At 45.0% G+C, this 20,339-nt stretch overlaps 1 protein-coding gene across 1 annotated transcript; it reads left to right on the top strand.

Moving 5' to 3' along the window:
* The first annotated feature begins 1,344 nt into the window (after nucleotides 1-1,344).
* PGAM1 (phosphoglycerate mutase 1) lies at nucleotides 1,345-18,431 on the top strand. The gene is made up of 4 exons (XM_075348385.1): nucleotides 1,345-1,548; nucleotides 10,199-10,473; nucleotides 11,179-11,359; nucleotides 15,773-18,431. The coding sequence occupies exons 1-4, from the start codon at nucleotides 1,410-1,412 to the stop codon at nucleotides 15,940-15,942; spliced, it is 765 nt and encodes a 254-aa protein (XP_075204500.1). The 5' UTR covers nucleotides 1,345-1,409; the 3' UTR covers nucleotides 15,943-18,431.
* The last annotated feature ends 1,908 nt before the right edge of the window (nucleotides 18,432-20,339 follow it).

The raw sequence follows: 20,339 nt of genomic DNA on the forward strand, positions 1-20,339 counted from the left end.
TCTCATAGAGAAAGCCTGTGAGTCCTGCTTCCTCCACCCTCTCATAGAGAAAGCCTGTGAGTCCTGCTTCTCCACCATCTCATAGAGAAAGCCTGTGAGTCCTGCTTCCTCCACCCTCTCATAGAGAAAGCCTGTGAGTCCTGCTTCCTCCACCCTCTCATAGAGAAAGCCTGTGAGTCCTGCTTCCTCCACCCACTCATAGAGAAAGCCTGTGAGTCCTGCTTCCTCCTCCCACTCATAGAGAAAGCCTGTGAGTCCTGCTTCCTCCACCCACTCATAGAGAGAGCCTGTGAATCCTGCTTCCTCCACCCACTCATAGAGAAAGCCTGTGAGTCCTGCTTCCTCCACCCACTCATAGAGAAAGCCTGTGAGTCCTGCTTCCTCCACCATCTCATAGAGAAAGCCTGTGAGTCCTGCTTCCTCCACCATCTCATAGAGAAAGCCTGTGAGTCCTGCTTCCTCCACCATCTCATAGAGAAAGCCTGTGAGTCCTGCTTCCTCCACCCTCTCATAGAGAAAGCCTGTGAGTCCTGCTTCCTCCTCCCACACAGAGAAAGCCTGTGAGTCCTGCTTCCTCCACCCACTCATAGAGAAAGCCTGTGAGTCCTGTGAGTTGTGGTTCCCCGGCTGCCTTATAAGTAAAATCAATTAATGCCCCATTCACACATCAGACCATGGATGGTCAAAACAGGCACATGGGCGAAAAATGGATAAAAAATGGATCCTGCTGTCTGATGGAAAAGTTATCCTTTTACTTTGTGTAAGAAAAATAAAATTGACGATAATTGGGTCAGAACATAAGAATATAAATCAAGTCCTCGTCCTGGCCTACGCTCTCTGGCTGCCAGATATCCGCATACTGTGTCTCCCCCTCCAGCGGCTACACATGAAACTCCCTTTGACAACCAGCCCCATGCCTGAAGGTCACGTCGTCTTGCTGCTGAGACGTGCTTTACGTGCAGACAGCACAAGCTCAGCCAACACCCAGCAGCTTTCAAGTCACTCCCTGATGCCATGGCAGCCATCTTTATTCAGGGCAACCTTCCCAACTTTGTACTCCTTTCTATTAATAAAGCTTATTCTCCATCACATAACCACACCTCATACAATTATTATTCGACGTTCATAAAACAGAGCCGTCACTACAACTATAACTCCTTTTCTAGTCATCTTATAATCAATTTCCCAAAACAAATATGGCCAACAGGGTTTCCTGCCCGGTTTTTACCTAGCAACGAAGTACTACGCGTGCGTAAGTACATACGCAGGCGCACTTACGTAGAACGTGCTCAGGAGGATCTTGAGGGACGTCATGCTTCCCCGCCCACTTTTTTTGGACTGTGACTACGCAGGCGCAGTCAGTGCTCAGTTCCGCAGTCTGACAGCAGCCGGCGAGAGGAGAGGAAGAAATGGCAGCTTATAAAATCGTCCTTATCCGTCACGGCGAGAGCACCTGGAACCAGGAGAACAGATTCTCCGGCTGGTACGATGCGGACCTGAGCGACACAGGGGTGGAAGAGGCCAAGAGGGGCGGCCAGGCGCTGAGAGGTAATGGCCCTTTAAGTGGGTGTACGTGCAGATGAATGGGGAAGATGCTAATGCACTATTGGGGCAGGTTTTTTTGTTACTTTCATTGGTTAATTTTGCAGTATTTCCTAAATAAAAGTGTGTGTGTGTGTGTGTATATATATATATATATGTGTATGTGTGTGTGTGTATATATATTATATGTGTATGTGTGTGTATATATATATATATATATATATATATATATTTTATATAGACTGCCCTTTTTCATAACATATACAATATTGGTATTTTTTTTTTTTGCATGGGTGAGCAATGGATACCATGTACACTGCAGTGCACATTGCATTTCTGCACTGACTTTGCACCGTGTATTTGCAGTATCCATGGTGCCCCGGTCTCCATTGTAATATAACCCTGCCATCTGCAAACACCAAATGGTCTCTTATATTTTTGACACCTATCAATAGAAGATGCATGTCCCACCGGGGTTTGGCGCAGCAGCCTTTACTGCCAAGGACACAGAGCACGGTCATAGAGTGATGCAGCCATGATGCCTAGAGGTGGGCTGCAAGCAATGGAATTGGGAGTGACTGCATCGTAGCATCCCCTTTAATTAGGGATCAGGATCTTCCCTGTGTTATATGCTGGTTCCCCCCAGCATAGGATGGATGGCAATAGATACAAATCTCCATAGGGACTGTAGTTACATGGTTCACCCTGTGTCCTGCAGATGGGGCGAGCCCTTGTACAAAGATCACCAGTGGGTTTTTTAAGTTTGATATACTGCTACTCGAGGGGTTGTGAAAAAAATGTATGTGATTAATTTTTATTCTTATGCATTATAGACATTACTATTTTTTTATTTTTTTTATTATATATATAATATATATTATGCGCATGTACATGCCAGCCTGTCTACTCTTTAGTTCCTCTCGACTCCCACAGTTAAGCTGCTTTCACACATCCGGTTTTTGTAGTGCGACACAATCCGGCTGAAAAACCTATGCAACGGAAGCGGCGAAAAAAAACGTATCCGTTGCATAAGTTTTTTGCGTGCGGCCCGTCCGTTTTTTGACGGATGCGGCTTGATACTGAGCATGCGCAGTTTAAAAAGCCGGGTGCGGTTTTTGCCGCAGGACGCCGCATCCGGCGTCCATAGGCTTGCATTGTAAATCGCCGCAGACAAAAACGTTCACTTGAACGTTTCATCCGGCCGCCGCATCGGCTAAATATGCCGCATCCGGCAAAAAACGAACGCAATGCAAGGCCATGCGGCACAATCCGGCACTAATAAAAGTCTATGTGGAAAAAACGCACCCGGCGGCAAAAAAAAACCCAAAACGGATGCGGTTTTCCCGCAAAGCGCCGTATTGTGCTGCACAGCAAAAAACGGATGTGTGAAAGCAGCCTTAAAGGACCTTTTGATGACATCATCTTCACATGACTGTGATGACACCAATGGTCCGTAAACAGTCTTAACCTCAGACTAGAAGTGCTGGGAACCCCTAAGAGTGGGGACTTCAGGACTTCGACCCCCACCTCTTCAACTGTGACAAGGATAGACCATCAGTGTCTTTCTCCTGGGAGACGCCATTCATCTGCCGAATCCTTTGTTTCCCTATGATGACCGGTGATGCACCAGGTCCTCAATTGTGGAAGCTTTACTTTTAAGCCACGTGCACATTTTGACTATTTGGTTTGTTTTTACCTCTGTATTGGTAGTCAAAACCAGGAGTTGGTGAATAATGCAGATTCGGTGCCCGTGTTTCTATCACACTTTTCCTCTTATTGCTCATCAAAGGAAAAGTGTGATAGAAACACAGGCACCAAATCTGCATTATTCACCCACTCCTGATTTTGACTACCAATACAGAGGTAAAAACATCTCTAAATACTCAACGTATGCACGAGGCCTCAAAGATCCTATTTTAATATGTAGTTGGTGTAATAAGACTATTAGCAAATTTCTGCCAATAGAAATCTAGTATAACCATGTCCCTTACCTCATGTGCAGGGCATTGCAGGACCTTTAGGTATCCATGGTTATGACCACGAGCAACTAACTGTGACTTTATGCATGGTTGTAACCATGGATGCCTAAGGTCCTGCAATGCCCTGCACATGAGGTAAAAGACATAGTGAATCAGGAGAACTATACTACACTTCTAATTGCTAATATTATTTTTATTACACCTACTACATATTAGGGTAGGATCTTGGAAATGGCAGTACCCCTTTAACAGTCTGTGCGCACTGGGAAAATGTGTTTTAAGTAAAATCCGCACCCTCTGGCAGAGTTCCGCACCTGCGGTAAAAAATGCACCCAAAATCTGCATGCGGTTTTTCCGCGGGTTGGTCCCTGCGGTTTTGAACCATTATTTAATGGCAAAACCGCAGGTACCAGGACCTGGTGGCATTCACTACGAGTGGAAGAAGAGATTCCGGCAGCTAAATAGGAAAGGGTTCTTTACAGTTAGAGCAGTCAGACTGTGGAATGCCGACCACAAGAGGTAGTAATGGCAGACACTATAACAGCTTTTATATCAGGGCTGGATGATTTCCTCAGTAAACAACATTGTTGGTTATAAATGACTTGGAGACAAAATGTAGAATTGGTGGAGGAAGGGTGAACTCGATGGACCCTGGGCTTTTTTCAACCTATGTAACTATGTAAGGTACCTGTGGAAAAGAAGTGACATGCTGCTTCTTTTTGCTGCAGAAATTCTGCAGCAAAATCTGTAGTGGAAAAAAAACGCAGTGTGCACACAGCATTTTGAATTTCTCATAGATTTTGCTGGGGAAAGACTGCAGGAAGGTTATGAACAAAAACTGCACCTTTTCTGCAGCAAACACCGTGGCAATTCCACGGCAAAAAAATGCAGTGTGCGCACAGGGCCTTAAGAAAGTAAAAAAAACAAAAAAAAAAACAATAAAAAAATCCTCATAACAGAAAAGAATTGAAATTGAACTGATTAGGAAGAATATTCTGCTTCAAAATATTCCTCAAAAGACTGAGTTTTTCAAGGAGTTTCTTGAGCAGAAAGTCTCCCAATCTCTTCGAAACTTAGGCTATGTTCTCACGTTGAGTATTTAGAGAGGTTTTTATCTCAGTATTTGTAGCCAAAACCAGGAATGGGTGATAGACATGGTCCCCGTGTTTCTATTATACTTTTCCTCTGATTCTGTTTTGGCTACAAATCCTGAGGTAAAAAACTCACCGAATACCCGCCATATGCACGAGGCCTTAAAGGGAACCTGTCACCAGATTTGGGGCCTATAAGCTTCGGCCACCACCAGTGGGCTCTTATATACAGCATTCTAACATGCTGTATATAAGAGCCCAGGCCGCTGGATATAACATAAAAAAAACTTTATAATACTCACCTAAGGGGCGGTACAGACTGGTCAAATGGGTGTCTCCGTTCTCCGGGACGGCGCCTCCTCTTTCGGCCATCTTGGTCCTCCTTCTTCTGAAGCTGGCGTACAAGACACATCTCCGTCATCCAAACAGGCCGGTATTGAGGTCCTGCGCAGGCGCACTGAGCAGGGCAGATTAAAGTGTGCCTGCGCAGGACCTCAGTGCCAGTGAGTGTGTATGACGTAGGACACGTCATGCACCCAGGCTTCAAAAGAAGAACAAAGATGGCTTAATGAGGAGGCGGCGGTACCGGAGAACGGCACCACCTATTTGACCAGTCTGAATCGGAGCGACCCTCTAGGTGAGTATTATAAAGTGTTTATGTTCTACGTAGTGGCCTGGGCTCTTATATACAGCTGTTAGAATACTGTATATAAGAGTCCACTAGTGGTGGCCGCAGCTTATAGGCCCCAAATCTGGTGACAGGTTCCATGTAATACTGAGGTAAAAAAGAATCATCAAATACTCGCCGTGTGCACGTGGCCATAATACTGAGGTAAAAAAGAATCATCAAATACTCGCCGTGTGCACGTGGCCATAATACTGAGGTAAAAAAGAATCATCAAATACTCGCCGTGTGCACGTGGCCATAATACTGAGGTAAAAAAGAATCATCAAATACTCGCCGTGTGCACGTGGCCATAATACTGAGGTAAAAAAGAATCATCAAATACTCGCCGTGTGCACGTGGCCATAATACTGAGGTAAAAAAGAATCATCAAATACTCGCCGTGTGCACGTGGCCATAATACTGAGGTAAAAAAGAATCATCAAATACTCGCCGTGTGCACGTGGCCATAATACTGAGGTAAAAAAGAATCCTCAAATACTCGCCGTGTGCACGTGGCTTTCTAGTCATTGATGGAAATCCCGGGCCTATACAAGGATTTACTATTTTTCTCAGTTCTCTTACTGGTGGTGATGTGTCATTATTACGTCACCTTCCTATTTCCTCCATGTTGAGTCGTGAAATGCTCTATTCTCCGTATAAAGGGGGCGAAGAAGATGATTCATTCACTTTCCCGGCATCGCTTGCTCCAGATATGACAGACATTTGCAGGGTCTGAATCATCAGATACCGAGTCTCAGTGCAGGGAGTAAATGGTGCGATAATATGGAGGAGCGGCGCTAGATATGACCGGGGGCCAAATGATTATTGATTAATCATAAATACAAATGACATATTACTAATTATTTATGGGAGGTTTTGGTGCAGTTAATTGGGCTCCTTTATTAGAAGAATTGCCTATCAGAGCTGAGGAAAAAAAAAATGCAGGTTTTCCTATCAACTAGGATCTCTGTCAGGAGTCTGGGAAAGCTGGATGAGATCTGGTCATCCTTGAAATAGATCCTAGTCACCCAGCTTTCCTAGGCTCCTGAACTCCACATGCCCAGTCATGGAGCTGTACATCTTATAGATTAAGGAAAGCCGGATGGCGCCCCCTTTTGTAGCCGCTGTGTTGTTTGACCTCGAGTTTTTGCACAAACTGATATAATGAAGAGGACGACTATTAATATAACATCTGGGCCACGGCTTATTCCCCTGACAGCTCAGATAAGAGCGGCCATCGAACAGCTGCTCCAAAAATAGTGCGCAGCCCGGCTCTGCTACATCCTCGCTGCTCTCGCCTGCGCGGCTTAATTACAATGTCTGACCCTTGTCTTGTTTTCAACCCTTTGCTCTGTATGAGTGAAAAACAACTTCCAGGGCTGAATGTAGGTGAACCTGTAAGGTGGAAGGATCCGTAATTGCAAATAAAGGGCGTTTCGCAAAATTTTCACTCAGATTTTTAAGTTTATTTTATTTTTTTATTTTTTTTTTTAGTTTTTCACCTTGCAGCAAAAATTCCCTTAAGCATTGTGAAAATACACCAGCCCTGAGTCATCTTTTGTGGTGTTCATCAACACTTTTTGCATCAATGCCTTGTGCAAAATCAAATCTGCAGTTTTTATTTCTGTCTTTATCCTCTTTTTTTTTTTTTTTTCCTTAAGTGGAAAAATTCACATGGTTAGCTATAATGTCACAAAAATTTTGCAAAAAAATGTCTGATGTCCATAAACTCACTCCAGGGAGGAATATTGACAAATTTTATTTATTTTATTTTTTTTTTATATATATTTTTAGAAGTCACAATTCATGAATTGGCCAAATGACATCTGGGAAACCCCAAGCCTCATCTAAAAAAACCCCAAACAGGTGAACACTGGTGATGAGTGTTCACTACCGCACTCACAACCAACAGTTGGACTCCTGGATAGGTGTGACTCAAGTACACAAGTATAATGGAAGTCAATGGGGATCTCAAGCATTTTTCCGAAAGAGTTCCTGGAAAAATACTCAATTTCCTCATTGACTTCCATTGTACTTTGGTACTCAAGTCTCGCCCATTTGAGCATCCAACTGCTGGTTGCAAGTGCCGAGCATGGTAGTGCCCGCTCATCCCTAGTTATGAATACCAAGCACCCGAGCATGGTAGTGCTTGCTCATCACTGGTTACGAGTACTGAGCACCTGAGCATGGTAGTGCCCGCTCATCATTAGTTGCGAGTACTGAGCACCCGAGCATGGTAGTGCCCGCTCATCACTAGTTACGAGTACTGAGCACCCGAGCATGGTAGTGCCCGCTCATCACTAGTTGCGAGTACTGAGCACCCGAGCATGGTAGTGCCCGCTCATCACTAGTTACGAGTACCGAGCATGGTAGTGCCCGCTCATCACTAGTTACGAGTACTGAGCACCCGAGCATGGTAGTGCTCACGCATCACTAGTTACTAGTACTGAGCACCCGAGCATGGTAGTGTCCGCTCATCACTAGTTACGAGTACTGAGCACCCGAGCATGGTAGTGCCCGCTCATCACTAGTTGCGAGTACTGAGCACCCGAGCATGGTAGTGCCCGCTCATCACTAGTTACTAGTACTGAGCAACCGAGCATGGTAGTGCCCGCTCATCACTAGTGCACACTCATATAAAATTGACTTTAAAAAAGACAAAATTCATGCATGAATAAGGCGCAAATTAAACCACCAAAGACTAGATAAAATAAAAATGAGATGCGTTATTGAATGTGGCCCTGTGTGCAGCACACTGAAGAATGATCCTGCACTATGTAAGTGAAATGCACCCAGTTTAATCACAGGTCTGTATTGCACAGATGCAGAGTACCGTAGACTTCTATGGGCCCAAACATTATAATCCGCATCATAAATAGAAACATTACAGCTTGTGACCTCTTTATAAGATTTCATCCTCACACTGCAAAGAAATTGGAAGCATAAATTGACCTGGAACTCGAATTTTGAATTTACACTAATCCACATGAAAAATGCTTCAAATACTCTTTGATGTGGATTTTTTTCAAAACTTTAAAAATCGATGTTCAAAAATCTGTGAAAGTCGCTTTTGTTGCAGGTTTTTCATGCAAAGCGTAAAATTTGCAACGTTCCTGTAATTAGAGGAAAACACTTCGGAGCCATGTTTGGCCTCCATGGACTATGCTATGGAAATGTTACAGCACATTAGACCCATGCAAACATCTACCAGTTGTGCATGATTTATCACTATGGATCTCTGCATAGGGATCGATAATGCTCCTCTGGAAGCCATAGTGCCTCCTAACGAGCTGAGGGCCTCCCAATGACTCCAAAATGAGGTTTCCCATGAGATTCTATCTAGATGTAAACTGTCATTTCTGTTCTGCTCCTCTCGGTTTAGTGTTCGCTGCTTCTTGTCTTTGTGAAATGCAGGAAATGATGAAACTTGTGGAAATGACAACATTGGGGTTCCCCTTGCCGCATGTCGCTCCCCCTTGTGGTGCGTTGGTGTCAAATGGGGAAAGCCCAATTTTGGGAGCAGCCTTAACGAGGTGGATTTAGGCTAGGTTCCCACTTTGCGTTCATCTACTTGCAGTTCTAAACGCACGTTTTGGGCTTAAATGATTTGACCAAAGTTGCCTTTTTCAGAAATTTAGGCTAGGGCCCCACTTTGCGTTTCCACCTGCGTTTTTGGTGCTTTTTAGGTCCGTTTTGAGAAGCGCCTTTTTCATGCCAAAAGGCGTGCGTTTTGATTTCACAGCAAAGTCTATGGAAAATGGGGATTTCTAGACCCCACTTTTCGTTTTAAAACGCTGCGTTTAATTTGCATATTTTGTGGCAAAAACCATGCGTTCAAAGAAGCAGCATGTCAATTGTTTTTGCCATTTTGGGTGCGTTTTGCTAACATTGAAGTCAATGAGAAATGGCAAATACCAAGATTCCAGCAAATTCCTGCGTTTTACCTGCTTTTCCAGTGCAGAAAACATGCTTTTTGGACATCAAAATAATGATTTCATTTGTCCCTTTACACACACACATAGTCCGACAATTAAAAATAAATTTAATAAATTATTGCTATTTTTCCATTAAATATCATATTACCGCTATAATTTCATTAAATTAATCGATTTTCATTATTTTTCACAAAAATATAGATTTGTTTCTTTTTTTCCAATTTTTTTTCATTTAGTTTGACTATTTAATCTTTATTTAGCAGTATCATGATGTTCAAAACGCATCTATCAAAACGCAGGTGGAAAAGCAGGTAAAAAGCGCTGAAAACGCATCTAAAACTCGGTAAATACGCATGCGTTTTTAGCGCTAAATTTCTGAAAAAGGAAACTTTGGTCAAATCAATTAAGCCCAAAACATGCGTTTAGAACTGCAAGTAGGAGAACGCAAAGTGGGGCCCTAGCCTTATACTACACGACCTGCGGCATTAAACAATTGCTGATCTCTGATCTTTTAATAGCCTATATAGTCCGGCAGACCCTGCTTCAGGTGAAGATAAAACGAACAGTAATAGATTGTTCCGTATACAGCACATCTCCTGTTTACACTGGACAATGTGCTGCCGAGTGATAATTTTTAGGCCTGTTTAAAAATAATTTCGCCCAACAAACAAATGTTTTGCTTGGCTGTCAAATGATCAGCAGCCTGCACGAATATTGGAAAATAAGTATTCTGAATGCTCGTTTCCGAAAATCAGGCAGTGTAAATGCACAATAAATGTATGAACACAAGCTGATTACAGGGTAGGAGGACTACCGGGATCCATTGCAATCAGCAACTTAATAATTAAATGTAAAGCACTAAAATCAATAAGGTCTTCTCTTACAATGGAGTGGAGTGCACCTTTACACAGGGGGCAAATACTTTCTAGGTTCCTAAGTTATCAATTTTATTAAATTTGTTCTCCCCGTTCTCGTACTTGACAGATGCCGGCTATCAGTTTGATATCTGCTTCACGTCCGTGCAGAAGAGGGCCATCCGCACATTGTGGCATGCGCTGGACAGCACAGACCAGATGTGGGTGAAGGTGGTGAGGACCTGGCGACTGAACGAGAGGCACTACGGCGGCCTGACCGGACTCAACAAAGCCGAGACGGCGGCCAAGCACGGAGAGGAGCAAGTGAAGATCTGGAGACGGTCGTATGATATCCCTCCACCACCCATGAACCCAGACCATGATTTCTATAACACTATAAGCAAGGTAAGTGGTGGGTGGGGATATCTGCGAGGATCCCCCAGGCACATATTTAAATTGCACCTTGTATACACCGCACCATCATATGGGGACATAGCTGCTCAGTTTCTCATAGTGCTACCTTAAAGGGTGCCGGCCTCCTAGTGCTGGGGTGGTCAACTTTTTTTTGGCTTAGCATGCCAACTACTTATCATGCAATAAGCGCTTCAATGGACGGACCGATCTTCTGGGACCACTGGATGTCAATGGAGATCAGATCCAGTTGGCTGACCTCCCCCATTTCCTTTACAGAGACCACCTCTCCATCAGTGGTTCATCCGTCTTCAGCGGCCACATACATATCACCCAGTAGTGCAGAAACCTTGCACCTTATTGTGCGACGCAAATACAAGCCACGTGCCAACTTTAGTGGCACTCATGTAATGGGGACGACCCCCAAAGCCATTTGGTGGAAGCAGCTGCAGATTGTATGGTGTCTTTACGAGTTGAAGATCAAGAAAAGCTCACATTAAATTCTCTAATCATAGAAAGATCTGTGCAACACCGCCATTTAGCTGCACAGTCACAGTGGTGGCCATATAAATAAAGATTCCTCTTTGTGCCTCGTGGCCTTTTATTTTGGTGTATTGATTTTTTTTTTTTTTTGCTCATTCTCCAGCGTGTGGCTGATTTTTATTTTTTTTTTCTACTTCTCCTCCCCTTTAACCTCAGGATCGGCGCTATGCTGACCTGACCGAAGACCAGCTACCGAAGTGTGAGAGTCTGAAGGACACAATCGCCAGAGCCCTGCCATTCTGGAATGATGAAATCGTCCCAACCATCAAGGAAGGGAAAAGAGTCCTGATCGTGGCTCATGGAAACAGCCTCCGAGGAATCGTAAAGCACCTTGAAGGTACATTTTTAAACTTTTAGGCCATGTGCGCACTAGAAAGTGCCTTTATCTTAAGGAAAATCCGGACCTTCTTAAAGAATCCTGCACCCGCAGTAAAAAACCGCAGTGAAATCCGCATGCGGATTTACCGCAGATTTTCCGCAGGTTGGTCCCTGTTATTTTTACCATTATCTATGGCAAAAACCGCAGGTACCTCCGCAGTTATATAAAAAAAAAAAACCCGCAGTGTGCGCACAGCATTTTTTTTAAAAACCATAGGATTTGCTGGGGAATGACCTGCAGCAGTGTGCACACATTAATGCTTTAAATGCTTTTTTTTTTTTTTTTTTCCTTAGAGGGACTATGTCATCAGGAACTTACCAATTGTTTCTAAATTAAAGGGAACCAGGCACCAGTTTTTTTTTAGTTCTAATCCAAAACTAGCATGTAGCGCCTGTGCTGCATTCTTTAAAGGTGCATGTTATACCCTGACTCACCCTGTAGACCCCACAAATACCTTTTGAAAATGTTCCACCCTGTATGATAATCCTTGGATCCAGTCTAATGGGCGTCCTTGGTTGCAGCTCCTCGCCACCCTCTGCTCATGATTGACATGGAAGATGCCTCCTGCATCATCCACATACCTGGGCTAAATCTTGCGCCTGCGCAGAGACATTGGCAGCTTACGCAGGCACACTTTGCTCTGTCCTTTTGCGGGCAGGGCTGAGTACATAGGTGAGCGTGCACGAACTGGCAAAATCTCTGCGCAGGCGTGAGGTTTTGCCTGGGACCATGGATTGCACAGATCATCCATGTCAATCTTCCGCAGATGACGGCGATCAGCGCAGAGAGGAGGGACAGGAGCTGCAACCAATGACGCCCATCCGACTGGATCCAATGATTACCATACAGCCCAGGAGATTTCAAAAGATATTTGTGGGGTCAACAGGGGGAGTGAGGGGGTAGCATGCACCTTTGTATAATGCAACGCAGGCGCTAGGTGCTAGTTTTAGTTCATAACTCAAAAAACTAGTGACAGGTTCACTTTAAATGAATTTTTCCCAATTTTATATGTAATTTATCATTTTTAATGATATTATTATTATTTGATATATTTTTATGCTATTTCCATATCTAAATGTAAAAATAAATTCTGAAATCCTGATCACACTGCCCACTGATCCTAATACTGGAATTGCACTTCCTGGTCTGTGTATAATACTTTTCATTAGTCTCATTGTAATCCTGTCTGTGATGATAACTAATAACTCCCCTCTATACAGTAGACAACACAGGATCCACGAGTCACAATAGGTGATGTCACAGCTCACCTCCTCCCCTCCCTTGCACAGTGACCCCCATCACTTTTGTAGACATGTGATGATGTGTCAAACCAGTGCACCGTCCATGTCTTTGGTGAGAAAAAAAATGTTTTGGCTGAATTTTGTGAACCTCTGTCCTTCGGCTTCCAGTGAACATCAAACCTATAGATGCAGCATTAGTTGTTTCTAGCAAATCCACCCCGATCTGCTGAGCTCAGAGCTTTCCCAGTGTCAGCGAGAGGTAAACGGGGCTGACTCAGACCTATAGCTGCGAGGGGTTCATTCAGCGTTCTTTCTGCTGTGCGCACATATACACGGAGCGGTATAGCAGCCATATTGATGCCCAGGTGGAGTGTATGGATGCAGGATGCCTGCATCGTGGATCAGGGCTTTGCCATATAGTAGCTAAACCTGCTATATAGAAGGGAGTTATGAAAAAAAAATCCTTGCACGTTCTCCTCTATAATCACTCCTGCACTGGATATTGAGGCTCAATCCTAGTCTGGGGAAAATTATTTGATCAGTGTTTCCAGTTCTTCAGCCTTCAGAGCTGTAATCTCCCAGCATTCCTTACTTGTTCAGTGCAAGCAATTTCTCTCTGGTGACTTGCATTGAGAGGCTTTACATCAGGCACTGTTCAGTGATCACATGTAGGACAGACCTCCCCGTACAAGTCATTGGGGCGACATGGGCACTGATGTGCTTCAATTCTATCACTAATATTAAAGCCGCAAACTGAGCTTAAAGGGAATCTGTCAGCAGGTTTCTGCTATTCCATCCGAGAGCAGCGTAAGGGGCAGAGACCCTGATTCCAGCGATATGTCACTTACTGAGCTGCTTGCTAAAGTTTTGATAATCTACTGGTGATAAAACTTTTATCACTAGAGGACTAGTAAATTTGCTGCCAGGTAGTCCTCAAGATTTATTATTATTATTATTATTATTATTATTTATTTATAGAGCACCATTGATTCCATGGTGCTGTACAGGAGAAGGGGTTACATACAAAATACATATACAAGTTACAGTAGACAGACTAGTACAGAGGGAAGAGGGTCCTACCCTTGCGGGCTTACATTCTATAGGATTTTGGGGAGGAGACAGTAGGTGGGGGTGTAGATCGGGTGCACGGTGGTCGGCCGCACGGTGGTTGGGCGGCAGCTCCGCACGGTGGTTGGGCGGCAGCTCCGCACGGTGGTTGGGCGGCAGCTCCGCACGGTGGTTGGGCGGCAGCTCCGCACGGTGGTTGGGCGGCAGCTCCGCACGGTGGTTGGGCGGCAGCTCCGCACGGTGGTTGGGCAGTGAGGTCATTGTAGATTGTAGGCATTTCTGAACAGATGGGTTTTCAGGTTCCGTTTTGAAGTTTGCAAGTCTAGCAGATAATCTGACGTGTTGAGGCAGTGAGTTGCAGAAGACTGGGGATGTTCGGGAGAAGTCTTGGAGTCGGTTGCATGAGGAGCGAATGAGAGAGGAGGAGATCTTGGGAGGACCGGCGGTGACGTGTTGGAGTGTAGTGGGAGAGTAGTTCGGAGATGTACGGAGGGGAAAGATTATGCACAGCTTTGTAGGTCAGTGTTAGTAGTTTGAATTGGATACGATGGAAGATTGGGAGCCAATGGAGGGATTTGCAGAGAGGAGAAGCGGGGTGGTATTGAGGCGAGAGGTGGATCAGTCGGGCAGCAGAATTAAGGATGGACTGGAGAGGGGCGATTGTGTTAGCAGGGAGACCACAGAGGAGGATGTTGCAGTAATCGAGGCGGGAGATGATGAGGGCATGCACTAGCATTTTTGTAGATTGCGAATTGAGGAAAGGACGGATTCTGGAAATATTTTTGAGTTGAAGACGACAGGAGGTGGTGAGGGATTGGATGTGTGGTATGAAGGACAAGGCAGAGTCAAAGGTCACTCCGAGGCAGCGAACTTTGGATACTGGTGAGAGCGTGATGTTATTTATTGTAATAGATAGATCAGGTGGAGAGTGTAGGGGAGATGGAGGAAACCTTATCAGTTCAGTTTTGGCCACATTGAGCTTTAGGAAGCGAGAAGAGAAAAAGGAGGATATAGCCGATAGACACTCTGAGATTCTGGACAGCAGAGATGTGGTATCTGGGCCAGAGACGTAGATCTGGGTGTCGTCGGCATATAGGAGGTACTGAAAGCCATGGGACTTTGAGTTGTCCCAGGCCAAATGTGTAGATAGAAAAAAGTAGGGGTCCCAGGACAGAGCCTTGAGGGACGCCAACAGAGAGATGGTGGGATGAAGAGGTTGTGTGGGAGTGGGAGACACTAAGAGTGCGGTTGGCGACGTATGAAGAGATCCAAGAGAGGGCGAGGTCTCTGACACCAAGGGAAGAGAGGGTTTGTAATAGGAGGGAGTGGTCGACAGTATCGAAGGCTGAGGATAGGTCGTGAAGTAGGAGTATAGAGAAGTGCTTGTTAGCTTTGGCAGTAAGTAATTTATAACCCCGCCCCCACCACTGATTGGCAGCTTTCTGCCTATGCATAGAGCAATCAGTGATGTTGGCGGGGTTATATGGAGCTCAGCATTCAGAGCACTGCTAGAGCTGCAGCAGAAAAGTGATTTTTAGTTATTTTTTTCCTAAACTTTAGCAAGCAATACATTGCTGGAATCGGGGTCTCTGCCTTGTATTGCTTGTTGTAGTTTGATAGATCTGTAGCAGAAAAGAAAAAGGGATTTCTATCGGTGCTCTGAATGCTGAGCTCTTTAGAACCCCGCCCACATCATTGGCAGCTTTCTGCACAGAGCTGCCAATCAGTGGTGGGGGCGGGGATATAAATATGAAGGACTACCTGGCAGCAAGTTTGTTATCTAGTGATAATATCCTGCTGATAAAACTATTTTTATCATAATAACAGCAAGCAGCCCAGTAAGTGACACATCGCTGGAATCAGGGTCTCTGCCCCTACGTTGTGCTGCTCTCAGATTAGGAGGCAAAAACCTTGTCAGATAACCTTTAAAACAACCCTCCTCCCCGATATCTAATAGATTCTCAGACTGTGATAAATATGACAGACGTCGTGCTTTTAATATATTATTTTAATTATTATAATATTTATGGTGTTTTTTTTAATTTCCTTTCCCCCTCCACAGGGATGTCAGAGGAAGCCATCATGGAGCTGAATCTTCCCACCGGGATCCCCATCGTGTATGAGCTCGATAAGAACCTGAAGCCTATCAAAGCCATGCAGTTCCTAGGAGATGAAGAAACGGTGCGCAAAGCCATGGAGGCTGTGGCCGCCCAAGGAAAGGCCAAGAAGTAAATCTTCCTCCGCTGCAGACGGCGCCATCCATCCTTATATTTTTTTTTGTTTACTTTTAAAGCCGACACTTGACAGATCTTACAATACGTCTGTTTGTGTAACCGTTCACCCCTAGCAAAACCGTTCACGTCTCCAGCCCCAACGCCCGCGCAGCTGGAGTAGACTTTAGTGCATTCCTTATGATAGAGGAGATATCTGTATAGTTAGGAGTTACGGACGCCGCACATCGGTCACGCATCACTCAACAGTCCGAGGCGGGTCGTTGTTCCCTTCAGTAGTCTTCTGTTTACGGCACTTTCTGGGCAGAACTCATACGTTTGTGCTCCTTTATTTTCCAGGTTTCCATCACTTTTTATTCCAGTGCACTTATAATCTTCCTCTATGAAACCATTACTGTTCCTGGCACCATTTCCAAGCGTCTTGAAACATTTGCGCCAAAATGCTGGAGCTCGTTTGTCGTCATTCCGACCGTAGCATGTGCGATGCTAATCAATAGATAGAAGCCCTTGAGTCGCCCTCTAGTGTCCAGTTGAGGAATTTTTGCAGTAATTTCTTGTTCTTTAAAGGGATGTCCATATCGTATAATATTACAGTATGAGCTATAATGTTTTGGAGGGGGTCCAACCCCACGAACCTTGAGTCTGAGAAGCGCTGCTCCATTCCAATCATCCTTCACAGCTTTTATTTTTAGGATCATTGGGGTCAGAGTGGCTTAAAGGGTTTGTCCACTTTTTGGGGGGCAATTATCCCCCCCCCCTTCCTTCTTGCATATATACACATGGTGGTCCAAAGTAGGTGGACAGTATGAGTAATAGGGTCACCAAACATGGTGGAAAGGGAAACTGACTCAGTTGCCCTTAGCAGCCAATCAGATTCCACCTTTCACTTTCCAAAGAGTCTCTGAAGAATGAAAGGTGGAATCTGATTGGTTGCTAAGGGCAACTGAGTCAGTTTCACCTTCCACCATGTTTGATGATATTATATATATATATATATATTATATTATATTATATTATATTATATTATATTATAAATACATATTATAATATAATATAATATAATATAATATATTATTTTTTTGTAACATTTTGCACGGTTTGCCCTTTAGTGTCTGTGTTAGGGTACGCTCACACGAGCGACAAAAACGGACGAGAGCAATGCGAGAAATTCTCGCATTGCACTCGGACCAATGCTAGTCAATGAGGGAGAGCTGTTGGTCAGCTTTTCTTGCATCCAGATTCTGGATGCGAGAAAAGCGGTAGCATGCTGCGATTTGATCCAGAATACGTCCGAGGCTCGCCAATACAAGTCAATGGGTGCGAGGAAAAATTGGATGTCACACGGACTGCACACGGACCATCCTAGTGACATCCGTTTTTCTAAATACAATCCTATCATGTAGCACAGAACACTGTAAATTCTCCTGTACATGACTGTAAATGAGTAACAGCTGCTGTGCAAAAAAAACGGATTGCATACTGACAGCATACTGAGTGCACACTGAGTGCACACTGATGACACGTGAGAAAAATTCGTCCGACTCTCGCAAACGAGAATGGGACCGTTTTTTAATACGTTCGTGTGAGTCCAGCCTTATACTGACTATTGCCGGCTGTAAAATGAGTCATCTGAGGAACAGTCATGGAGCTTGGTCCAACAGGAGAGTTTAACTTATTATTGGTCCTTTCTTTTTTTTTTTAAAGCTGATTTATGGTCACAGACCACATCAAAGTGTAATGTTAAGGGAAACCAGGAGCCTGTGAAAGCAAAATGGTGCAAAATTTATGAAACCCAATTGCAAAAGTTTTTTTTTTTTTTTTGGCCACAAATGCATACATTAAATGGGGGGGGGGGGGAATTGTTACCAAAGATGGACAACCCCTTTAAGACATGCCATTTTACCATTTGAAGGCAAGATGGCGCTGTAGTTCCACATCTCATTTTTCCGACTCCTGAATGGCGGAGCTGCCATCCTAAGTAGCGATACATCCTCAGCTCCCATGTTCCTGCACAGGTAGGTAGATTTGCCGTTCAGGAGTCTAGAAAAGCTGAGTGATATTTCAGTTGGATGACCTTTGCTTTTTATACCCCCTAATATCAAGAGAAGTGGTGGAAAGGGTCGTTAACGGTTAGGGCTTTCATTCCTGCTTGGCACATTTCAGTATCGGACCAACCCTTTTCCGCCAGCACATCCTGGATTTTAATATGGTCAGTGGTGCTATGCTGCAGCAGATGTCGGACGTGTGGCCGTTATTTTAGTTTTTGGTGCCCCCTCCTTCTCCTCTAAGTCGCGTGTATTAGCGATAATGTACATCCCTATACTGTGGCGAGGTTGTGTGCGCTGTGCCGCTCTGCTTCCCGGGGATCAGTGCTCTGTACGATACAGCGCAGCTGGGTCTCTGTACATGTTTTATGGTCACTTATGTTTCCTTTTTTGTAGAGACGTCTATTATTTAAACCATTTAAAATAAAGGAGTGATGTGCAATGAGACTGTCGTCACTGTGTTGTTGTTCACATGTCGGGCTTATTCAGGCCTCCATATTTAATGCATGCATCTTCATAGATAGAACACCTACAATCTATTGAACTGTTCGTGTATGTGGGTTGTTGTGTTTTTTTTTTTTTTTTTTTTTTTTCTTTACTGCTGCCTTTATGATGCTGACCAATCATAACTTGGAAGCAAAATAGAGGAGCAAAAGAACCTGGGATGTCACCGGCGTGCAGCCTAAATAAGCACTTAAAGGGAACCTGTCACCTGATTTGCTGACTAAGCTGCGGCCACCACCAGTGAGCCCTTATATACAGCATTCCAGAATACTGTATATGAGAGCCCAGGCTGCTCTGCATACCGTAAAGAAAAAATACTTTTATTATACTCGCAGGGCTTTCGGGCCCGGTGGGCGTCGCTGCCCTGGGGCCCGGTGGGCGTCGCTGCCCTGGGGCCCGGTGGGCGTCGCTGCCCTGGGGCCCGGTGGGCGTCGCTGCCCTGGGGCCCGGTGGGCGTCGCTGCCCTGGGGCCCGGTGGGCGTCGCTGCCCTGGGGCCCGGTGGGCGTCGCCGCACTTCTTCGCTCATGGTCCTCCTGCTGAGGCCCATGTGCATGACACATCCTATGTCATCCACACTAGCCGACATTGCAGTCCTGTGCAAACGCCCTTTGATCTGCCCTACTCATGGTAGTACAAAGTGCTGTAATGCGCAGGCGCGAGGAAAGGATAAAGATCATCCTCACATGCACACTACAATACTTTGATCTGCCCTGCTCAGAGCAGATCACAGTGCGCCTGCGCAGGACTGCAATGCCGGCTAGTGTGGATGCGGAAGGACGCATCATGCACATGGGCCTCAGAAGGATAGCAATCACCACTGAGAGGAGGCGCCGACCGGAGAGTAGCGATGCCCATCGGACCGGACCGCCCCCCTAAGTGAGTTTAAATGTGTTTATTTTATACAGTGCGGCCTGGGCTCTTAAATACAGTTTTCTAGCATGCTGTATATAGGGACTCACTGGTGGTGGCCGCAGCTTATAGTCACCAAATCCGGTGACAGGTTCCCTTTTAAGATTTATTATACAGAACAGACGTTCTAGGAAATAACTGTAATTAACATTTCCACACTTCTGTGCTATGTAATATATCTTCAGTGCTGCTTTAGTCTGCACACTCTGGCTGGCAGAAACTGTGGACTCTGGTCATGTGACCCTGATGAGATCATCACAGGCCCTTTTGCGCTTCTATTTTGCTGCCTGCTTTTGATTGGTTGGTGGCATACAGGAAGCAGAAGTACACGCCCCCAGTGAAAGCTCTCTGATAATACTCACTTGGAATTAAGGATAACTCTAAAGGGCCAAATATTTGACTAATATCATCACACATAATTTATTTTTTTATTTATTTTCCTCGTTTTGCAGGCACTATTACATCAGGTGTCCAGATAGACATGAAAAAAATTGGTGAAAGGTCTTTATGTGTCGGATCAAAATGACTGTTCAAACCAAGTACAGGCGTTTAGTGCACCCTTGCGGTGGCCAGGTGGTTCGGAGCACCTTCACAACAACCCCTGCCTTCTTTGTTTTAAGTCAGAGCTGTCGATCATGGAGGGGGGGCGGAGACAGGGAGAAAAAGTGGTGAGAATCTGCACTGAACTGCTCCGCTATATAAATGGTGTGGCAGCACCAATCACTTTTGTTTCAGACAGAGGCCCTTTATTAAAGGGAGTGTCCGGCGCTGCTCGCTTCCACAGCAGGAGGAGGATAATTACCTGGCACGTGCCTAGTACCTGCTGTTTCTTCAGCGCTCTATTGGGAGACCCAGACGATTGGGGTATAGCTACTGCCCTCCGGAGGCCACACAAAGCACTACACTAAAAAGTGCAAGGCCCCTCCCCTTCTGGCTATA

Source organism: Anomaloglossus baeobatrachus, chromosome 5 (assembly GCF_048569485.1).
Source record: "Anomaloglossus baeobatrachus isolate aAnoBae1 chromosome 5, aAnoBae1.hap1, whole genome shotgun sequence".
Lineage (NCBI taxonomy): Eukaryota > Metazoa > Chordata > Amphibia > Anura > Aromobatidae > Anomaloglossus > Anomaloglossus baeobatrachus.

Coding starts and splice junctions, on each gene's coding strand:
- PGAM1 (XM_075348385.1), top strand. CDS start 1,410: ATGGCAGCTTATAAAATCGTCCTTATCCGTCACGGCGAGAGCACCTGG. Junction 10,474..11,178: donor TCTATAACACTATAAGCAAG/GTAAGTGGTGGG, acceptor CTTTAACCTCAG/GATCGGCGCTATGCTGACCT. Junction 11,360..15,772: donor AATCGTAAAGCACCTTGAAG/GTACATTTTTAA, acceptor CCCCCTCCACAG/GGATGTCAGAGGAAGCCATC.